At 44.5% G+C, this 22,307-nt stretch overlaps 1 protein-coding gene across 7 annotated transcripts in view; it reads left to right on the forward strand.

Annotated features, from left to right (window-relative positions):
• LOC142567959 (uncharacterized) overlaps positions 1-20,754 on the forward strand; it is a 176,646-nt gene extending 155,892 nt beyond the window's left edge. For all 7 annotated transcript variants that reach the window (XM_075678057.1, XM_075678060.1, XM_075678061.1 and 4 more), the window contains one exon: positions 19,181-20,754. In XM_075678057.1, the coding sequence (XP_075534172.1) occupies positions 19,181-19,378 (198 nt within the window). In that variant the 3' untranslated portion in view covers positions 19,379-20,754. The remainder of the gene's footprint in view (positions 1-19,180) is intronic.
• The last annotated feature ends 1,553 nt before the right edge of the window (positions 20,755-22,307 follow it).

A 22,307-nucleotide genomic window follows, 5' to 3' on the forward strand; every position in this document is an offset into this window, starting at 1 on the left:
GTGTTTAATTAGCAAAATTTATAAATCTAACTAATCAATAAGATGTCAATGAAAAAGTTGTAGATGACATTTGCAAATGATCGATAACAGCATTTAAAACCACTTAGCATTCGTGAACAGCCCGCCATGGTGGCGTAGTGGCTTTGGTGTTTTGCTCCTGAGCCCGAGGTTGCAGGATCAAATCCCGGCTGCAACTGCCACATTTCGATGGGGCCGAAATGTGAAAAACACCCGTGTGCTGTGCATTGGGTGCACGGTAAAGAGCCTCAGGTGGTCAAAATTAACCCGGAGTCCCGCACTATGGCGTGCCTCATAATCATATCGTGGTTTTGGTACACTAAAACCCCCTGAGCTTAATTTTAATTTAGTTTGTTAAGACTTTTTATAATGAGAAAGGAAGCTCGTGAAATAAATTTTATAATAACTTTTAAAAAAGAAACTGCTGCACACGCACCAAGGATTACATCAAATATGGGCACTGGAAATGAGCAGCGGTGCTTTTTTCTCGTTGCGTTAGAGCTTCATCAGCAGTTTTTAGTGCATATCTTCGGTCCCTATCAGAAGCAAAGTAGCACGATCATGTAACGGTCCGCTTTTTCAGCCATTACAAGACTGTAGCCCAGGTTTGCACATTTGTAGTATACACAATGTATTGATGATGACGTTTACATCTGAGCCCACTTACATTACTGGTGCGAGGACACATTGTCACGTGGATTTTGTTTTTGCCCCCCCCCCCCTCCCGGAAAAGGAAGTATCAAACAAGACCTAGGTTGCTATTACACGGCTATTAGTCATTTCCTGACCTTTACAACCATTTCACAGTCATTCACATTTTACACTGTCATTTCACAACCTTTGCATTGGCAAATTGTTAAATAAGGTAATAAGTGTTAGTTCATTAAGATGAAATATTAGTTGCTTGTTCACAATGAAAAAAAGAACTCGACTAGCATTAACACTAGCCTATCAACAAGGTCAGCAATGGCGTAGAGGTAGAGCATCCGCCTCGCGTGCAAGAGCACTGTGGTTCGAAACCTGGTGCTGCGCAATTTTCCACCGGAATAAAAAAAAGTCCGTGTGTTGATAAAATTGCATAAACAGGCCTGGAGTGCGGCCTGATCCCGGTGACGAGAACCGGTAATGCACTCCCTCACCAGAGCAGGATTGACCTCCCTGGTGCAGTACTTGGCCACAACCTCTTAATGACTACAACAATCAAACACCACCCCTCAGTCCCCAGCAGTTGTGAAGCAACTGACCACAGTGGCGGTCAGACCTGCGACGCAGCAGAGGGTGCTAAGAATCCCTGGCTCCGTACAGGCCATCATGGGAATCTGAACCTGGCAACGTTTAACGGTAGAACGTTATCTAGTGAGGCGAGTCTAGCAATGCTATTAGAGAAATTAGAGGGCAGTAAATGGGATATAATAGGGTTCAGTGAAGTTAGGAGGACGAAAGAAGCATGTACAGTGCTAAAAAGTGGGCACGTCCTGTGCTACTGGGGCTTAGCGGAGAGACGAGAACTAGGAGTCGGATTCCTGATTAATAAGTATATAGCTGGTAACATACAGGAATTCTATAGCATTAAAGAGAGGGTGGCAGGTCTTGTTGTGAAACTTAATGAGAGGTACCAATTGAAGCTCCTACAGGTCTACGCCCCTAGGTACATCCAGTCATGATGACCAGGAAGTCGAAAGCTTCTATGAAGACGTGGAATTGGCGATGGGTAAAGTCAAAACAAAATACACTATACTGTGGGCGACTTCAATGCCAGGGTAGGCAAGAAGCTGGCTGGAGACAAGTCAGTGGAGGAATATGGCATAGGCTCTAGGAATAGCAGGGGAGAGTTATTAGTAGAGTTTGCAGAACAGAATAATATGAAGATAATGAATACTTTCTTCCGCAAGCGTGATAGCCGAAAGTGGACGTGAAGGAGCCCGAATGGCGAGACTAGAAATTAAATAGACTTTATACTCTGCGCTAACCCTGGCATCATACAAGATATGGACGTGCTCGGCAAGGTGCGCTGCAGTGACCATAGGATGGTAAGAACTCGAATAAGCCTAGACTTGAGGAGCGAAAGGAAGAAATTGGTACATAAGAAGCCGATCAATGAGTTAGCGGTAAGAGGAAAAATAGAGGAATTCCAGATCAAGCTACAGAATAGGTATTCGGCTTTAACTCAGGAAGAGGATCTTAGTGTTGAAGATATGAATGACGATCTTATGGGTATCATTAAGGAGGGTGCAATAGAAGCTGGTGGTAACTCCGTTAGACAGGATGCCAGTAAGCTATCGCAGGAGACGAAAGATCTGATCAAAAAACACCAATGTAAGAAAGCCTTTAACCCTACAGGTAGAATAGAACTGGCAGAACTTTCCAAGTCAATCAACAAGCGTAAGACAGCTGACATAAGGAAGTATAATATGGATAGAATTGAACATGCTCTCAGGAACGGAGGCAGCCTAAAAGCAGTGAAGAAGAAACTAATAATAGGCAAGAATTGCATGTATGCATTAAGAGACAAAGCCAGCAATATCATTACTAACATTGATGAGATAGTCCAAGTGGCTGAGGAGGTCTATAGAGATTTGTACAGTACCAGTGGCACCCACGACGATAATAGAAGAGAGAATAGTCTAGAGGAATTTTAAATCCCACAAGTAACGCCGGAAAAGTAAGAAAGCCTTGGGAGCTATGCAAAGGGGCAAGGCAGCTGGGGAGGATCAGGTAACAGCAGATTTGTCGAAGGATGGTGGGCAGATTGTTCTAGAGAAACTGGCCACCCTGTACACGCAATGCCTCATGACTTCGAGCGTACCGGAATCTTGGAAGAATGCTAACCTAATCTTGTTCCATAAGAAAGGGGACGCCAAAGACATGAAAAATTATAGACCGATCAGCTTACTGTCCGTTTCCTACAAAGTATTTACTAAGGTAATCGCAAATAGAATCAGGAACACCTTAGACTTCTGTCAAGCAAGGGACCAGGCAGGATTCTGTAAAGGCTACTCAACAATAGACCATATTCACACGATCAATCAGGTGATAGAGAAATGTGTGGAATATAACCAACCCTTATATATAGCTTTCATTGATTACGAGAAAGCGTTTGATTCAGTCGAAACCTCAGCAGTCATACAGGCATTGCGGAATCAGGGTGTAGACGAGCTGTATGTAAAAATACTGAAAGATATCTATAGCAGCTCCACAGCTACCATAGTCCTCCATAAAGAAAGCAACAAAATCCCAATAAAGAAAGGCGTCAGGCATGGAGATACGATCTCTCCAATGCTGCTCACAGCGTGTTTACAGGAGGTATTCAGAGACCTGGATTGGGAAGAATTGGGGATAAGAGTTAATGGAGAATACCTTAGTAACTTGCGATTCGCTTTTGATATTGCCTTGCTTAGTAACTCAGGGGACCAACTGCAATGCATGCTCACTGACCTGGAGAGGCAAAGCAGAAGGGTGGGTCTAAAAATTAATCTGCAGAAAACTAGGTTAATGTTTAACAGTCTCGGAAGAGAACAGCAGTTTACGATAGGTAGTGAGGCACTGGAAGTGGTAAGGGAATACATCTACTTAGGACAGGTAGTGACCGCGGATCCGGATCATGAGACTGAAATAATCAGAAGAATAAGAATGGGCTGGGGTGCATTTGGCAGGAATTCTCAGATCATGCACAGCAGGTTGCCATTATCCCTCAAGAGAAAAGTGTATAACAGCTGTGTCTTACCAGTACTCACGTACGAGGCAGAAACCTGGAGGCTTACGAGAAGGGTTCTACTGAAAATGAGGACGACGCAACGAGCTATGGAAAGAATGATGGATGTAATGTTAAGGGATAAGAAAAGGGCAGATTGAGTGAGGAAACAAACGCGGGTTAATGACATCATTAGTTGAAATCAAGAAAAAGAAATGGGCATGGGCAGGACATGTAATGAGGAGGGAAGATGACTGATGGTCATTAAGGGTTACGGACTGGATTCCAAGGGAAGGGAAGCGTAGCAGGGGGCGGCAGAAAGTTAGGTGGGCGGATGACATTAAGAAGTTTGCAGGGAGAACATGGCCACAATTAGTATGTGACCGGGGTAGTTGGAGAAGTATGGGAGAGGCCTTTGCCCTGCAGTGGGCGTAACCAGGCTGATGATGCTGATCAACATAGACTATGTGAGTGCTGTTCACAGAAAGCTCTCGGCTATTTTTTTCTTGGCCACATTTAGTAGGCTCATACAGTATGTAATTTAATAGTGGTTTCCGAGAAACCTGGATGGATTTCCTTTGAAGCTTCATGCAACAGTCAGGGAGAACAATTTTTCCTTGTCATGAATTTTGCTTGGCTTGCGGTCTTCTGCAGAACTGTTCTGCCATAGCCCAACGGTGGTTCTGCAAAGTGAAATAAGGAACAGCTTTTCTTCATATGCCTGTAATTCACTCATATTGAGACCAAGCTGCTCCAAAACATGTATTTACTGTTCCAAAATGGACAATTCATCTATGAAACCTTCACGGTGCCACATTCGCTGCTCCCAGAGCTGCTATAAAAACTTCCTTGGCCACTTCCCTCCCTGTGAAATGGTACCTGCACTGCCTTTTTGTAGCAATAATACAAGACCCCAAACAGGCTTCGAGCAAGGTGTGTGCTCAGGGCAAATATCAACAAGGATGAGTGCTGCTCCCTTGCTCCGTCCATGAGTATGTCTTTACGAATTTTAATGTGCATAGCTAGGTTGATCGATATGGCATTAGCAGCCCAACAGTCACACATTACAGGGAATGTTGGTGTTATTGAAAGCTCACTCGGACGAAATTGGTTGGCTGAGGTAAAGATAAACCTAAGAGAAAGTGACAGAGGCCTATTGCATTTAGGAGAAGGGTGAAGCATGTTATAACATTCCATTGGTGTCCGTTCTATATAAGGAACTGCTTTCTTTTTTTGACAACTCTTTGCAAATATATTTTATCTAATGCACAGTGTTATAGTTCATTTTGCATTCATGCTTTTTTTTTTCTTGCAGTCTGTATATTCACCACAAGAATGAGTGATAGTGGCTGCATGTAATTCAAGTGATTGTTTTGAATCAAATATGGTAGGAAATTAGTGCCCATTCTAGCAGAGGTATGTTCATTGTGGATGTGTTGTGCTGTTGAATTCCTGAAGTAAGAGTAACCAAATAGCTGAAACCAAACTTCTGATTGTAAATAGAATCAAGTTAAACTTTAATAATGTTAAATGCTTTAAGGGCATGTTTAAAACACACAGGGATCTCTCTAACCCTTGTAAACCTACCCTCGGTGTATATCCATGGCCTTGGCGACATGACAAAAAGAAGAAAAGGACGCCCAGCCAGGCAGATTCCCTCTCGAGGTCACCAACACCAAAACTTCTGCGCTCCCCCGTGAGAACCCCCCCCCCCCCCCATCAAGGGCACTCTCACGGGTCAAGCACCCCCAGAACCGATGGTCCCAACCGACGAGCACCTCTGCAGCCATCTCACCCTTTCACTTCTCACCCCCCCTTCCTGTCTGGGAAGTGTCTCCCCACCTTCCGTACTCTCCCCTCCTTTTTTACAAAAGACCCTTTAAGAGCTGCTCACCGCCACCCCCTAAAAATAACCCCGAATGAGCTCCGAAATGTCGGGCTAATAAAATTCACTGAGTCAAGTGTTCAATGAAAACTCGTCTGGCGAGGAAACATGTTCTTTGTTTTTCTTTTATTCTTGGCGAGTGCACATTTTCTCCACACCTAAAATTCACTTATTTGGTTGGAGTCAGTCAGAGAGTCCTAATCAATTTCCCAGCCAGACAGGCAATTCTGCCGAAATATTTAGCTCCAAGTCCATACGTGCAGACTTCAGACTAGAGGACTTCAGACTTCAGACTGCAACCTGCAAAGAAAAAAAAAAGCCATGAAAAGAACATCCACCTTCAAGACTCACCTAGACTTCACCCGGAAATGCAAAGACAAAAACGCCGTGCCACCAAGTCTCCAGCTACGCCAAACGATCAACACACTAGAAGGCCGGGACATCATCAACAAGGCCTAGCAAGGATTGGTGACAGCACGGATACATGAGTGCCACACAGTGATTCGGAAGAAAAAAGTCGACACCAGAAGACAGCTTGAACACCAGGTACCCCATCTTTTTTCGTCAATTTATTCGCTTATAAAGGCCATCACGTCCTCAGAGGAAATAAAGCACCGTGAAATCCAGAAGAAACTCTCTTCCCTAATCAATGAAACCGAGAAATAAGGAGTGGTAAACAGACACACAGTAACCAATTTATCATCCAGGAAGCTCACGACCGAAGAAACTTCAACCCTGGCAAAAAGTCACAAATTCAATATCACCGCATATAACCCACCCCTCCCCAAGATGATCATCGCCCTTGAGAGCGGCATCCATCAACCAGACCCCAATGTGCGGGAAGAGGTCAGACTGAAAGCAGTCGGCATAATAAGGTCCAATAACAACTGCAGAAAAGAACAAAACTTGTCTGTCGGCAAAGTAAGAGCACCGAGAATACTGAAAGAAGACACAAGCATTGTAATCCTACTGGCGGATAAGGGGAACTCAACTGCTGTTTTGAACAGACAAGGCTACGAGGAAAAGGCGTCCGGCCTACTTGAAAGCCAAGACTATGAGAAACTAAAGAAGGACCCCACTACGAGAACCCAATTGGTGCTGAATTAGATGGTGGTTGAAATATTCTGCAGCCACTCAAATTCTCGAAATCTCTACCTAAAGTAATGTGTAGGAATGGATCCACCCCAGCTTTTTACGGCTTACCAAAACTCCATAAGCCCGCAATCCCCATACGACCAATTGTAGACTTCTCGTGTTCCCCACTGCGATCACTATCCACGTATTTGCACCAGATTATATCACCACTCACCGGAAGAACAGTATCCCCTGTGCGCAACTCTGAGATTTTCATCAAACTCACATTAAAAGTACGTATCAAAGATGATGAATGCCTTGTCTCTTTTGATGTGATCTCTCTGTTCACCAGAGTACCCATTAGGTTGGCTATTTTAGCAACTAGGGATGCCCTGGAACGCGACGATACACACAGCGAGAGAACCCCTTTGAGTGTAGACGAGATCTGCCGCCTTCTCAAGCTGTGCCTGTCAAATACCTACTTCACCTTCCGAGGCAGCCACTACAGACAGGTTTAAGAAACTCCCATGGGGGCCTCAATTTTCATTGCCATGGCTAACATGACTATGGAGAATATCGAGGAAAGAGCTCCGATTACCTTTTCCCCAAAACTAAGTCTTCCTCAGGTATGATTGCTTATGCATCGTGAAGATGGGGCAAGTCGAAAACTTGCACTGACACTTAGACTCCATAGACCCGGATATACAGTTCAAATATGAGCACGAACAGATGACATTCTAAATGTTCAGTCTACCGAAAACCTACCCACAAGGGCCGCTACCTTCACTTCGAATCAAACCATCCGGCAAACCACAAGGCATCTGTGTCTTCAATTTCTGGATTTCTTACCAGAATCTGTCTTTTTCCACATACGCAAGTCTCGTCTCTGCACTCGAGTCCTGCTGTGGTGATGCTCATCTTCAGCACTTACATCTTACAAAATTACAGCAAGTGTAACAGGGCCACTACAGCCTGCAAGAGCTCGCTGCTCATGTCGAGGACCTGTTGTGAAAGGCCCTGGCTGGCTGTCCAAACTCCACCACCGACTTCATTGCTACCAAAGCCTTCATCGATGTCATCACTGAGCTCAACATTCAACGCTTCGTCCGCCTCGCCTGCCCATCTACAGTTCACGTTGCCTTACCTCTTGCTTGGAGGCTCACATAGTGGAACGCTCCACTGCAGTGCCCCGCCCCCACACTCTTGCAAGTCGACAAGCATGAGCAGGCCAAGCCAGTCGCTCCGACACATACTGTCAGTGCTCTCCTACCACACGCTGCTATCAGTGCAACGAGATCGGCCACTACAGTCGAGTCTGTGTGGGTCGTACCCCTTTGTTTGAAAACTTGCCATGGGCCACCGAAGGCTGGACCCCGCGTAAGTCAAGTCCCTCTCCTGTCACTGGGCCCATCTACAGGTATGCCCAGATTGGAAGTCCAGCTAGGTGAGCCACTGGTAAACGTTGAAGCCTTAGTGGACACCTGTGCAGCTTTTAATTTGATGACACCAAATTTGTTACCCATTCAGTGCCATCTGAAGATGGCTAAGGTTGCACCAGCCAACCTCCGCCTAGCTGACGGAACTTGTCTTCCATCCCTTGGTGAAATCTCGACGACTGTGACTGCTTTTGGAAAAAGTGTAACTGTGCCAATTATTGTGGTGAAACACCTCTGCACACCCTTCATTTTGAGCTGCAACTGGCACTCAACACTGAGCGTACGCATAAATTTCGACTACGCTGGGTGCATAATAGGATTGCTCCCTCATGATCCGGCACTTAACCTGGCAGCCAACACAGTTACAAATAAAGTGCTGTCCTCGTGTGTGCACTCTACCGTCAAGTTGGCACCACGCGGCTGCAGGAGCTCACTCCTTTCTGAGCAATGGCACTTCGTCATTACGTAAGTGTTTGTTTTACCTTCGTACGAGGGTATGGGCCCTCTCAACATAGATATGTGTGCTAACGACCATGCTTCTATCGAAGGCTCGCAAAAATAAACATGTTTGCCCACCACCACCGCTTCCTTTTCCTGTGCTGGCAACATCTATGGTAACTGTACCCTTGTCTTCTGCTGCGTGGATACGTGTTCATTGCGACATGAATGCATGCTTAGATGCCGATGTCTTTGTTGACTTTTCACTGTCTGCTTGCGACCGGGCAATGAATTCGCTGTCCCACACTGTTTACTGCGCTCCTTCTGTTCTGCATTTACTGTCGTGGTGTTCAACCTATCAGACAGGCTGCTGCTTCAACAATCTGGAACTGTGTTGCCATCCGGGGCAGCCCTTCAGCCCTGCTCTGTCCTCGTAACAGTGCAACACTGTACTGCAGAGAGTGGCGATGACTCCGTCGACTGGAATGTATTCCATTTCGGCCCAAACCTGACATCATCCAAGAAGTCCAATATCCATGCATTGCTGCTGAAATTTCGAAGGTGCTTGGTGTTATCACCGAACGAACTTGGTTGTACTTCTTTGTCACAAACTCAACACTGGCTCCCATGCACCCGTTCGACACTACCCTCATCATGTTTCTGCTTCTGAATGAGCTGAAATTACAACTCGAGTAGAAGATATGTTACAGCATGGCATCATAACCCGCTCATTCAGTCCTTGATCGTACCCAGTAGTTCTTGTGAGATAGAAGGAACGCACTACACGATCTTGCGAAGACTATCGCCACTTAAGCAGCATTACCAAGCCGGATGTATACCCTCTTCTCCGCCTCGATGATGCCTTAGATTGGCTTCACAGGGTCAGATTTTTCACTACACTTGACCTCCTATCTGGCTACGGGCAGGTCAGGCTCAAGGAGTAAAACGGAGAGAAAACTACTTTTATCACACCAGACGGCCTGTACCATTTTAACTGCCTTCCTTTGGGCACTCTAATGCACCTGCAACTTTCCAATGACTAATGGATCGGGCACTTGGACACGTAAAAGGCGCGATCACGTTGGTGTATTTGGATGACCTCATCGTTTAGGTTCCCACATTTTATGAACATGGCGTTTGGAGCTCATCTTGTGCCCTTTTGACGAAGGTGGGCTCCGCATAAAGCCTTCAAAGTGTTCTTTGGCTATTTAGAAGTTACCTACTTGTGTCATGTTGTGAGTGTCCACGGCATCAATCCTGACCCTTCGAAGCTACAAGCTTTATTTATTTGTAAATACACCACTGGCTCCAGCAGGAACATTGAGTGATGGGGGAGGAAGTACAAGAAAATTACATAAAGCATAAACAGGAACAAATGAATGTTGTTAATGACTATAGAGATTCTATACAATACTTAACACACAACTTTTTAAGAAGTGAGTGTACAAATTCTCACGGAATGTTTCATGGTTAGTGATGGAGACAAGGCCATCAGGAAGATAATTCCAGAGTGCAATGGCTTGTGGCAGCACTGAGGAATTGAAAGCTTTGGTTCTACCAAACATTTGCTTGAGGCTGAGACGATTATGAAGACTCCTAGAAGTATGTATTGGGCTACAAGGGGCAGTTTTTATTGTGTTGTGCCATGAATGTATTTGTGTATCAGACATAACACTGCAATTGTTCTACGGGTACATAATGCTTGAAGGGATAAGTCTGCTTTCATTCGAGTGACACTAAAATTCTAACGTTCCGCCTCCTACCAGGGCTAAACAAGTTTTAAGTTTTTTGGGCTCGATTTCCTACTGCCGTTTCGTCCCTAGCTTTGCTGGTCGCGCTGCACCCATCAATGAACTTCTGAAAAATCAGGAGTAGCATTGGGGCCCCAACGAGGAATCAGCCTTCCGGAGCATTAAGGTGTCCTGATGACACCCTCGACCCCTGCACACTATAAAGAGGACATCTCTAGCATCATCCATAGTGATGCCAGTGGTCTTGGCCTTGTGCGGTTCTTCTACAATCCGACCCCAAAGGAAACGAGAACCCTGTTGAATATGCCAATTGCTGCCTCAGTACGCCTCAGAACATGAGTGCCTCGCAGCACGCTGTTTCAGCTGTTCTACAGGTGAACGCCAAGGTTACTGCAAGAACACCTTTTTGGCTTTGACAGATATCTACAAGAACGCCCTGCAAAAGTAGACTTCAGCAGGACCCTGCACCAGGCTTGCCTCCGAGCTCGGATAACAATACCGTACCACCAAGCACAGTTAAAGGGACACTAAAGGTTACTATTAAGTGAACGTGGACTGTTGGAATACCATCCCAGAAACCTCGAAACACTTGTTTCGTGCCAAGGAAAGACTTATTTTAAAAGAAAATGTGTTCTGAAGCGTCCGCGTACCTCTAGCGCAGTTCAAATCGCCCGCCCTCCGATCGAGGAGTACTGACATCATGGTCTCATAGCAACGTTGCGCCATCGGTGAGTAGAACGGCGTCCGCAGACGGCGCTACGTCTTTTCTGCGCAAAACGCAAACGCGCGGCCAGAAACAGAGCCAAGACAGAGCCGACAGCAGAGCGAAAGCGGGAGTATGGGGGCTAGCGGAAGGAGAAACGCGTGACCATAAGCTGGTACTTTATTCTATGACGCAAACTTCGACGCTCGTCAACGACAGATTGGCTCGCGATGCTGGGCTCAGCTTCAGCGATTTGAGCACTGACGAGCGCGACCTGCTGCTGAGGGCTCGCGCTGCCGGCGTCGTTGCGTACTACGACGGCGGCCTCGACACCGGCTCTCCGGAGCGGGAAAGCAACGAGGGCTTCCCACGACATCACAAGGACGTGGCATTATCACTGCTTGTTCGAAAGTTTTGCCAGCCAGCAGAACCCGCACAGCACGACGCGATAACGAAACTACTGAAACTCCAAAGCGTGCGCGGCGCAGAGTCGAGCGAAAACGAAACCTTTCGACCACCCATACTACTGAATGGTAACGTCAAAATGTTATTTTTTCTTAGAATCGAATAGATGTAGACAAGTAGCATTTTCTTCCGTCTTATAATCGAATGAAATTATATTTTTAATACGAGTAGTTGAGTATTAGTAACACAAATTATGAGGAGTGCTTTCGTCATCGGGCTAGTACCGGAATGTCGCTGGGGGGTCTCAAATCGTGTCATGCATTTACCTCAATTTCTCGGTTACTAAAGCTCTGTTTGCGATTAGATTGACGCCTTAGACGTTCTAGAACATTGCTCTACCACATTAACTTGACTTTCTGGTAACCTTTAGTGTCCCTTTAAATACGTCTACTCTGCAAAGTCCTGCTTGCTCTTTCCAGCCGAGCAATTTAGTCGTGGTTCGATGGGCACTGCGTTTACCTTGGCGCTGCTAAAAATTCTTACCCTGGTTTTCTTTGTTCTTTGCATATCTGGTGCAAGTGGCGCGTACCTGAGGTACAAGTAACCAAATAGCTGAAACCAAAATTCTGATTGTAAATAGTATCAATAAGGTAAATTTTAATCATGTTAAATGCTTTAAGGGCATGTTTAGTATATATATATAGGGATCTCTGTAAACCTTGTACTATATCAAAGAAGAGCTTTGAATTTACAATGGTGAGCCACCCACTTCTCTCTTTGGAACTTTGTGGAAATATAAAGTGTAAATAGCTTTGAATTGCTGTGTTCATCTATTGATGCCATTCAAGGTATTGAAGACTCGGTGGTATGGTCGCACTGAAAGCATGGCACTCCACACAGATGTGATCTTTGTCTCAAGCCTAGGGAAATTCTCATTCAAACGGTGACCCCAGTACATAAGGATTACCTGCTGCCACCTACTGTGAAAAATGCTACTGAAAAGAGCACTGACGATAGAGCAGCTACTGCCTTCTATGGTGTTTGAAAAAAAGCATCACCCTTTGACAGTTTCTGTTCATGAGCCATTCAAAAGTGGCGAAATATCTATGATGAAATGGGCTCTTGAGCTGAAAAGTGAACATCGCCCTTGGCAAGACGAGGTCATCCGTATTCTGGCTTTCTGGGTCAAGGGCGCACTGAACACTAAATTAGTTATGGCTGGTATTGTATATTCGTTTAAAATTCTATTTTGAAGAATTGGCAATAAATGTTTATCACTGGAGAAATTAGTGCCTGAACTTGCCTTTCTTGAATTTTGTGCTGAAGCGGGTGCACCATTCGTCACACCTTGACGTCACAAATTTTGGAGCGTAATCTCTCATATTTGGTCTATTTTGGAGCAAAAAAGATTTGAATACTTCTTAGGTTGAGCAGTCTTGTTTCTTTATAATGCGGTGTAGTCCATTCTTTATTGCTAAGCAATATGTACTGTAGACTTCCGTCGAGTTTAACTAATGGAAGCCTACAATACATACTGCTTAGTTTAACCTTACCGAATGTTCTGGCCAGTGTGCATGCATGTATATAGACCCAAACTTTCATTACTTCGATCCTAAAATTAGCCTTCACAGCATAATTCGAACTTGACCAGTCAGCACACACATGCCTGACCCCTATGGTGACCCCGATATCAACCCCTTTAGTGGCAGTGTATGTCTTGACGGAGCTTATGAGGCAGTGAATGTGTTGGAACACGTTGAAAAAATACCCTGTCGAAAATGCCTATTTAGGGCCTGCCTTAGGAAAATTTTCAAGCCATAACCATAGCTCACAATGTCTGATTATGGTATTCACCCGATTCTAATGCGCACTTTTTTAAAAAGAAAATTGGACCAAAAATGCCTGCAAAAGTGATGAGCACTGAACTAACAATGAAGATTCAGCTTCGCAATATAGTAAAAAGTAATCAGAGGTGAACATTCAACAGATAATTATTTGGTTGGGAATAACTATGATAGGATGTAGTTTGACGCCAATAAAAAGATTTTATCTGTCGAAGTACCTGAAGTTTCGAAGCCGGACCACATTTTTTTTTACAGAGAGAATCTCAGTAGAACCTTGTAGTGCTGCTTTTCAACTTTTTTTCTTATTTGCGCGATCCAGCCAGTCATTTACACTCCAGAATCATTTGGCCTGCAATGGAGGAAAGGTCCCTAACTCATTAGTACATTATCCTTTTGTGCCCACTCTGAGAGCGTGGCACACATTCAGCTTGTGTGAGAGTCCACTAGCTTCGATTTCAAGTGAGTGCATGATTTGGGGTGACCACTCAAGTGTGCTTATACCAAGCAGACTCACTGGTTTGCTGATACAGAAGCGTTAACCTTAGAAGGTTCACTGTTCTGTTTTACCGTAATCATGTTTCTGATGGTAGACCTCAAATGACACACGAGAGGAAATAAAACGTGCTCCTCTCAGATTGAAATATATTACAATATGTGCTCATTGAGTTATTGCAGCTGCCCTTGCGCAATGTTCAGTTACACACATTTTCTAAAAACAAAAGGACAACTTGAGGCATCAGGTAAATGACTGAATTTGGGCAAGTGGTTCAAGATGACTATCCATCAAGCGTTTACATAATGTAGTGTACAGGGCCAGAGTAACCTTTGTTTCACAGTCCACTTCTCTGTATATGTCGCATCCCTTGCTGATTGAAGTAACCTAGATGTGCCGAATCAAACCCAACTTTATTCTGGCTGTGCTTAATATTTAGTTTAAATTATCAGTGAACTTTCTCTATGTGCACTGTTTCACGGAGTAATTGAAAATTACTGATATCACTGATCTGATATTGTCAAGGAGCATGGCATGTTCTGTTGGAAGCGCCAGCGTGGCCTAAGCAACAGCTTCAGGGCAAAAGTGTGAAGCCATCCTTGGATTGGCTGTATTATTCAGATACCAACTGGACTTTCATGTGGGCACAATGAAATCATTTAATTCTAAGAGAACAATGTATATACGAGGGACACACAATATACTTTCATTTATTTAGTATCGTCATGCATAGCTGTGTCCTCCTATTTTCTATCTTTGCAACTTCTTTTATTGTACATTTTCTCTTTTTTTCTTCATATACAGTCGAACTTCGTGAAAACAGTCACATTGAAGAAAAAAATGTCTTCGTTATGTCCAATATTTATTATAAGCATGTATTTGTGTCATACTGACACTGCCAAGAAACATTTTATATTTACTATTTTATTTGATAATTCATTGTATCCATGTTGTATTAAGTTCTGATTGAAAAACATATATGGATATAACGAATTATTAGATATAATTAGGCAAACTAAAATTTTTGAAGCCAGTAATATTACATAACAAGTATATATATGCTTGCAACAAATATTGAATACAACAAAGGTATTTTCTTGTCAGCTGTGACTTGCGTCTAACAAACACACAAATAACCAAAAATGTGGACGTGGGAACAGCCACCGCCTTAGCATAATAGGTTGTGCAGTGCACACGTAAAGCAGAGGTTCAGAGTTTGGCTCCAACCACCAAAAAGTTGTTTTTTCATTTACTTTCGTTTCCCTTTAAGTTATCATTTCTACACTTCAGTTAAGAAGCTACAAAGAATTTCCCCTATGCTTTTCTTGATTTTATATGGTTATGACTAAGAATGAAATGTCGGGCCCCTTGGTTCCTCTTCTTCTCATTGATTTCATTATACAGATCTTGATTGCACTATCAAAACTGTGCGGATCCAACTCGCATCTTGATATCTACGTGAAGTGAAGCTTTCATGAAACAGTTAATAGGATGCCATAAAATTGGCCATTTCATTCCCGTCTCTTTCACACAAAGGAAAGTGGCACATGTGCATGTGCTTTCACATACCGTATTTACTCGATTCTAATGTGCCCTCGATTGTAACGTGCACCCGTTTTCCATGACCAAAAAATAAAAGAAATGAAAACCTCGATTGTAACAAGTACCCGTTTTCCATGACCCAAAAAAAAGAGTGCAATACCGCGCACCTCGTGCTTTCATATAGAAATATTATTTTCTCTCATTTGGAAAAAAAAAACAGATTTATTCCCAATACTGTACACTAAAGCTGCGATGAATAAAAACACAAATGGAAGCGGTGTACCGTGCCGCCAAGATTTCCACTGCGCTGGTACGAGTTGCATGGGTGAATAGATATCACTCGTCGTCGCTATCGGACAACTCTATCCCTATCGCTATCAACAGACCAAAGCATTTCATCCTCAGTGCCGTCTATGGCATTCGAAATCCCGCACTTTTTAAAGGCCTTGTTGACCATGGCAGACGGGATCATGCACCATGCATCTTTCACCCATCCAGCAAAGTCCTGCCGTGAGGCACGCTTCATTTCATTGGCGGGCACGAATTCGTGGCAGCCACTGACAAGCTATTCAGTGTAGAGCGCCCGAATTCTATCTTTCACTGGCTTGTTCAAACAAACATCGAGCGGCTGGAGCTGCAATGTCATGCCGCCAGGTATCATGACAAGGTAGGTGTTGCATGCAGCCAGCTTGTCCTTGATGCGCTGGTCAAGGTGGCACCTATAGCCGTACTCTATAACGGTTCGGTCTGGCTGTTACGTTAAGGTGATGTCACTCGGAGAAAGAGCGGAATGTCGCAGCATGAGGGACACCAATGAACATGCGGCGTTCTGTCGCAAGGTCACGTCTTCATTTTTGTTTGTACTTTGGGGATGATATAGTAACTGAAGGATGTTGCTAGTTCGGTAAAAAAATATTGGTTTGTATACAACACTTGCATATTTAATTTCCAGTAATGGAGAGTTTTAGAATAGGGGCCCCAAAGAGCTTTGCAGGTGTTAGCGTTGCGGATAGCGTCTTGCGCTGACAGCGCCACTACGGCGTCAAACAAAAGCTATTAGAAATATTTAAATAAAATATAACATGTTATGATAGGAATAGTAATTTTGACTTGCATGTATTAGCGTTTAATTACAATTTAGAGGTTATTCTGTAAGCAGCAAACAATTAGTTGCGCTTAGTTTTGAGCAAAAGAACTTTATGTGCCTTCACCAGCCAAGCTTAGCTGTGTTAGGCCTACGAGCTATAAAATCCACAATGGAATTCGGAATCAGAGGCATCTAATGAATCAATCTTCATTACACACGCTGGTTGAGAGAAAGCGATAACTGCAGTCACTTCTCCTAGCTTGCAAACTTCACGTGTTACCACGAATCGAACCCAGTTTTGTGCTAGGTTAGAGCCATCGCTTTGATTGGTGCCGCCATGTTTGCCGATGCAAAGCTTTTGGGGCCGCTATTTGGGCTCCCGCTAAATAGGTGAAATAGCGTTCCCAACGCAAAGCGCAAACGCAATTTGCATCTCGCGCATGCGCAATGGCTTCGATGCTATTTCTTTGGGGCCCCTATTTTAAAACTCTCTATTGTAACTGAGCTTCCGACGCAGCAAGCTAGTAGTTTAATTTTATCTGCGTTGTTTTATGTATTCTTTTTGTTGCTAGGTGGTGCACCATACATTAAACAATTAAAGCGGTTCTCTGTGTGTAGGCCACAGCTCTAATAGGATTTCGTTTAGCCGTGGCTGAGCTTTTTAGGGTGGATGATTGCAATGAGAGTTCTGTCCATGCATCTCTCAACTTCGAGACATCTTTCCGCAGTCAAGGAAGCATTCCTGACTGCGGCTTTCTGCTGCAACGTAGAGAGAAATCTTACACTCCTTTTTCTTTTCCCTCAACCGTTATGACCCTAGCGACAGCGATAATGATGTCACTGACTGACGGTTACGACAACTCAATAGCTTCTACATTCCAGACGCACTGCTAAAAACAACCTGTAGCAAAAAAAAAGAAGAAGAAACGTAGCGTGCACAACACTTGCAGTTCAGTGTCAAAGCTACTAAATCTTGCGGTCCGCGATATTCTAGCTCATCGCAAATCCATCGTATTGTTTTTGGAGCGCCTAAACTGCCTTCGCAACTCGCTTTCGCTCATATCGTTCGCGTCGCACCGTTGTCTCTCGTCACGTCGCTGTCTTAGGCCAATGCTCGCCAGCAACACAACCAAAGAAGCCACTATTGGCATCCCTCTCGTTGCGCCAGCCAGCACGAGACTAGCAGATGGCCATGGTTGCCCTAACAACCATAAAGTCATGCTCGCGACCCTCGATAGAACCACTTCTCCTCGGTCCGTCTCGTAGCAGACGATAAGTTACTTTCCAGGTGATTGACAACCTGTGTGACGACAACAAAATTTGTTGTCGTGCCCACCGGGGATGACGACAACGAAGCGCCGACCAATGGCGTCCGTGAGAGCAAACCGGTTCCAAAGCGAACCGTTACAGAATATGGCCCTTGAACGCGTCGAGCACAAGCATACCATGCAGACCCAAACTACCGCCGGGTCTCTTCCGCCAAACATTATCAATCCAGTCAATGACCAAGTCCGTGGTCATCCAACCTTTTTCATTTGCGCGCACAATCACGCCACTCGGAAACACAATTCTTTTCAGAAGCGTGTTCCGTCTGAAGATACGGAGGCAGCTTGTGCCCATCCGCAGTGCAACAAACCATTGCGGTGACTGGTTTTTTCGTGGCCGGAAGACAAAACGTGCACTTGCTTCACCCCCTTCTTTTCAACGGTTGTGTGGCAGGCATGTCAAAGTAGAGCGGTGTCTGATCGGCATTTCCAATCTGTCCGAAGTGGTAGCCGTTTCTATGGTGCAACTTCAAAACGTACAGCTGAAAACTGCGATTTCTCTTCATGTTCTTCGGGCAATTTTTGGCATATCCCTGTCCACCTTTGAAGAGAAAAGCCTTTTCTTTTCATAAGATTTGGTAGCCAGAACCTGCTCGCTTTGAAGTCGCACCGCATCAGCCCTTTCTGTAGGGCTAACTGCATTGCCCGTACTTTGAGCGGATCGGTCGTCACAGGCCGCTGTGTCGCTCGCTGCTCTTGCACGTATTCCGCGAGCAGCTCTCCTATTTCGGCGAAGCAGGCCTGCTTCGGTCCACTGAAACCCTTCCTTGGTGCTTCGCTGGCGAAAATATTCTCCTTCTGTTTGCTCCAGTCCCGCTCACAAGTTTCGGGAACTCCAAATGCCCGTGATGCGGCCCGGTTTCCGTCCGTCGACGCGCACATGATAACTTTCCTTTTAAATGCAGCATCGTGGTGGACTCGGTGTGTCTTCGCAGTCGGTGCTGCCATGCTGATTGAATAAATGAAGAAAATGGGAAGACAGGCAGTAGACTAGGTTACACCAGTGCCTGGTTACACGTACAACATGGAGGTACGCACATGGAGGAAGCTATGGCAGCTAGGCTAGAAGCGCATACGAGGCGACCATTTTTTGAATGGCGATGGTGATATGGTAACGCGGATTTAGGGTCGTACTCGATTCTAACACACATGCAATTTTGGACCCGTTTTACCGGAAGAAAGGTGCGCGTTAGATTCGAGTAAATACGGTGCATGTTCTGTGCAATGCGACATACACGATGATTATCTCAAAGCGCTAGTTGGCATTGGAACAATATGTGCAATTGTGGCCTGATGGTTAGAGCATTGGAGCCGCTTTAATGGGTGACTGAATTTCAGTCCCACCTTTGGACATGTAATGAATATATTTTATTGTGATTGTGAACAGTTCAGCAAGACAGCAGCAGCATGGTCATGAAAGTCTGGAAGGGTTCGCAAAGCGCCTCTTCATGCCTGTAATCCAGTTGTACTTTCACCCTGTGTCCACAGATGGAGTGCCTCAAGTCAGCACTGACGGCTGCTGGCAAGGCCATGGAGAAGGCCGAGCCACACCTGATGCAGGCAGTGATGAGGGAACTGCGTGATGCCTACTACAATCCAGAGACATCGGAGCACTCACGCAAAGTCTTGCTGGAGCTAATAGAGCTGCATGCTTCAGGGTGGCAGTTGAAGCCCTCCACCCAGTAAATGCACTATTATCCAGACAGATCTGTCATTGTGGATTGTGCAGTTTAGCAAATAAACCAGTGACAAGATCAGGGGCGCTACTCGACACACTTGAGATCTTCTTTGACACCACAGTCATTCGTGTGAAGGAGGCACTGAAAATGGGTTTCAATTCATTGTAAACACATTATTTTACTTATTTTGCACAATGTGCTGTCTCTATCGCAGCTCAATGTTTAAACTGTTTTCTTTGTGACCAAGGGCTGAATCATTATTACCACTTCCACTTGACATGCCAACTTAAGGAGTGCAGTATAGTTAATATTGGCAAACTGAGAGGTATTTATGTGCAGGGTGGGGAGGCAACACTGAGAACTGGAGGTCGAAAGTGTTCCATTTTAAACTGTAATATTACATATATTTCAACATGCCATTGCAGCTTGATGTTAATTGCCCATTCCTTGTTGTGGTTGTGGGCTGAAGAGTTATTTCTAGTCGAGGCTGACACACTAAAGGGAGCAGTGTAGTTTGTCTTTTCAACCAAGAGTGATTCCTGTGAAGGCAGTGCGGAGAACAAGAGGGTACAACACAGATTTTGTTATCAGCATGTAAATTTTATTACATATTAACACACAACACAGCTTGTTGTAACTTGATGTCTATATCATTTCTTCTATAGCTGAGTGCTGAAGCGTTGTGCGTGATTACTCATGGTTGATAAATGCTAACGTAGGTACAATATCGTGAACATGGTATGGAAACCAAAAGTCAACCATCCAAAGGCAGCATATGAAACAGTATTCCGGGTATGGTTCCATCTTAAACATGTTATTTTTATGTGAAATGTCACGTAAAAATCCTATCCTCATAACTTTCTCTGAGACAATCGTTTAAAATTGTTTGAGTATTTTATTTCCATTGAAACAACCATTTGGATGTTAACAGCCCTACATATCAAAATTAGTAACATGCTAAAACATATCTGTTTCATCACAGGAGTTGGTCTCGTGGCCTGCACTGTACTAGCTTGTGATAAAATGTTCATGTAAGAGCTCAAGCAAAAATCCTCACCTCAGTCATTTTCAGTTTTAACTTCTAGCTATTATGTTATTTTACTGTTTCCATTGCTTCCAAATGTATTTGTTAGGCCAAGAAGAGCTGTCTTCGTTTCGTTTCAGTGAACTAAAACCTTTTTTATTACTAAAAGTAAGACTTTCTTAATAAATTGACTTTGAATGAAACTAATATCAAACAACTTTACAAAACAGCGATAAAGATCACAATTATGGAACATAGCACACATGGGCATATACATTATCCAGTGATATTTTGCAGCACGAGGGTATGCAAAAGAAGGCATACTATTTCCGTGTGTAATAAAGTTTTTTTATACTGACTTTCCACTTATGTTTTTGCAATGTTTCTTGCCTTTCTCACAGGCTCTTTCACTTGTCAGAAGCATTTCTTCTATACATCCATGCATGATACTTACATACAGGAAAACCGTGATGAAATGAACATGAAAACAACATATAATGGGATATTCATTGTATTCCTTGTAACGTTGTATTAAAAACAAGGGGAGGGTATCATTTAGATAACATCAGGTACATTGTAGTGATGTGCATTTTATTCAAATTAATTGAAAGCATTCTTCACCTCTACATCACTGTTTTAATTAATGAGAAGTCACTTCTTAGTCCCTGTCAAATTTTATTCAGGCCTGGCTGCTCTGTCTGGGCCTTGTCGATTTAAAGAGTTGCAATACAATTTGCACGACGTCATAAGGAATACACTGCCCAACTGACGCTAGACGTTGCTAAAGCATATGATACAGTGGAACATGCTGTTTTGATAGAAACTTTTTTTTTTTAAGAGTGTACACTCTAAAAAAAGTTTCCACCCTTTGGGGCTTATCTTGTCCCACAACACTCTTAAAGAATGTTTACACCCTTTGGGGCTTATTTTGTCTCGGAACAATAATGGTCATCTGTCTTGCCCGTGTTTCCTTTAACGCTGCGAGCTCGGTACTTCCCAGTCACGAAAGGCTTGCGCGTTATGAGCTTGATACGACATTCGCGGCAGGAAAGTAGCGTGCGCCGAGTTTTCAAGAGAAAACGCAAGCAAGGCGGATTACGATTATTGTTTGGGGACAAAATAAGCCCCAAAGGGTGTACTTTTTTTAGGTATAGAGGGTATGGCATTTAGGCTGGCGCAAACTTCGTAGCGTGGCTGGCCGCACGCGACATGAGCCGACGCTCACCGCAAATACAGGGTGGTCCTTCATGAAAAGGAATATGCGAGCGCGTAGGCCGTGCTCTGCGGAGGTAAGGTTCCTCTATAATTTTTAAGGTAGCGACATTAGAGTTACTGGGCTTCTTCGACTTTCCATTTCTGGCTACCCGGGGGCTGCCAGAGCCAGCCAGACCGTCTTCGTTTTTCTCGGGTTGCACTTCCGCCGGGCGTTTGTTTTGCTCGGGCTGCTCGGGCTGGACGTTTCTGGCTACCTGCGGGCTGCCAGAACCGGCCAGGACGATTTTGGTCTGGCTGCTCTCTAGAAGTTCTCTGGCTAGCAGACGACTAAAAGAGGGGATGGGCGCTCGCCGCCATCTTTGCGAGGACTTCACGGATTGCAACGCGGGCGCTTGAGGAACATTTACCTCACTCAGCCAACTGTCACCGGTCATCTTCGGATTTCCTTACTTCTAGCGTTATCTTTTTAGGTGCTAACGCTCCGTTCCGCATGGCGAAGCGGTGTGATACGAGCCGTGGTGAACCGTTTGAAGCTTTTGCTTGTCTGTATATGTATGTGTGTCCCCTGATTGCTTCCTCGCGGCGGTGAACAGCGCGCCGCCTCATGCGTGCATGTTATCTGCATCGTGTTCCATGCAAGTTGTAGACGCTCATTCACACATTGCGGTACGTTTCACATATCTCGCGTATGTATATC

This window comes from Dermacentor variabilis, unplaced genomic scaffold, assembly GCF_050947875.1.
Source record: "Dermacentor variabilis isolate Ectoservices unplaced genomic scaffold, ASM5094787v1 scaffold_15, whole genome shotgun sequence".
NCBI lineage: Eukaryota > Metazoa > Arthropoda > Arachnida > Ixodida > Ixodidae > Dermacentor > Dermacentor variabilis.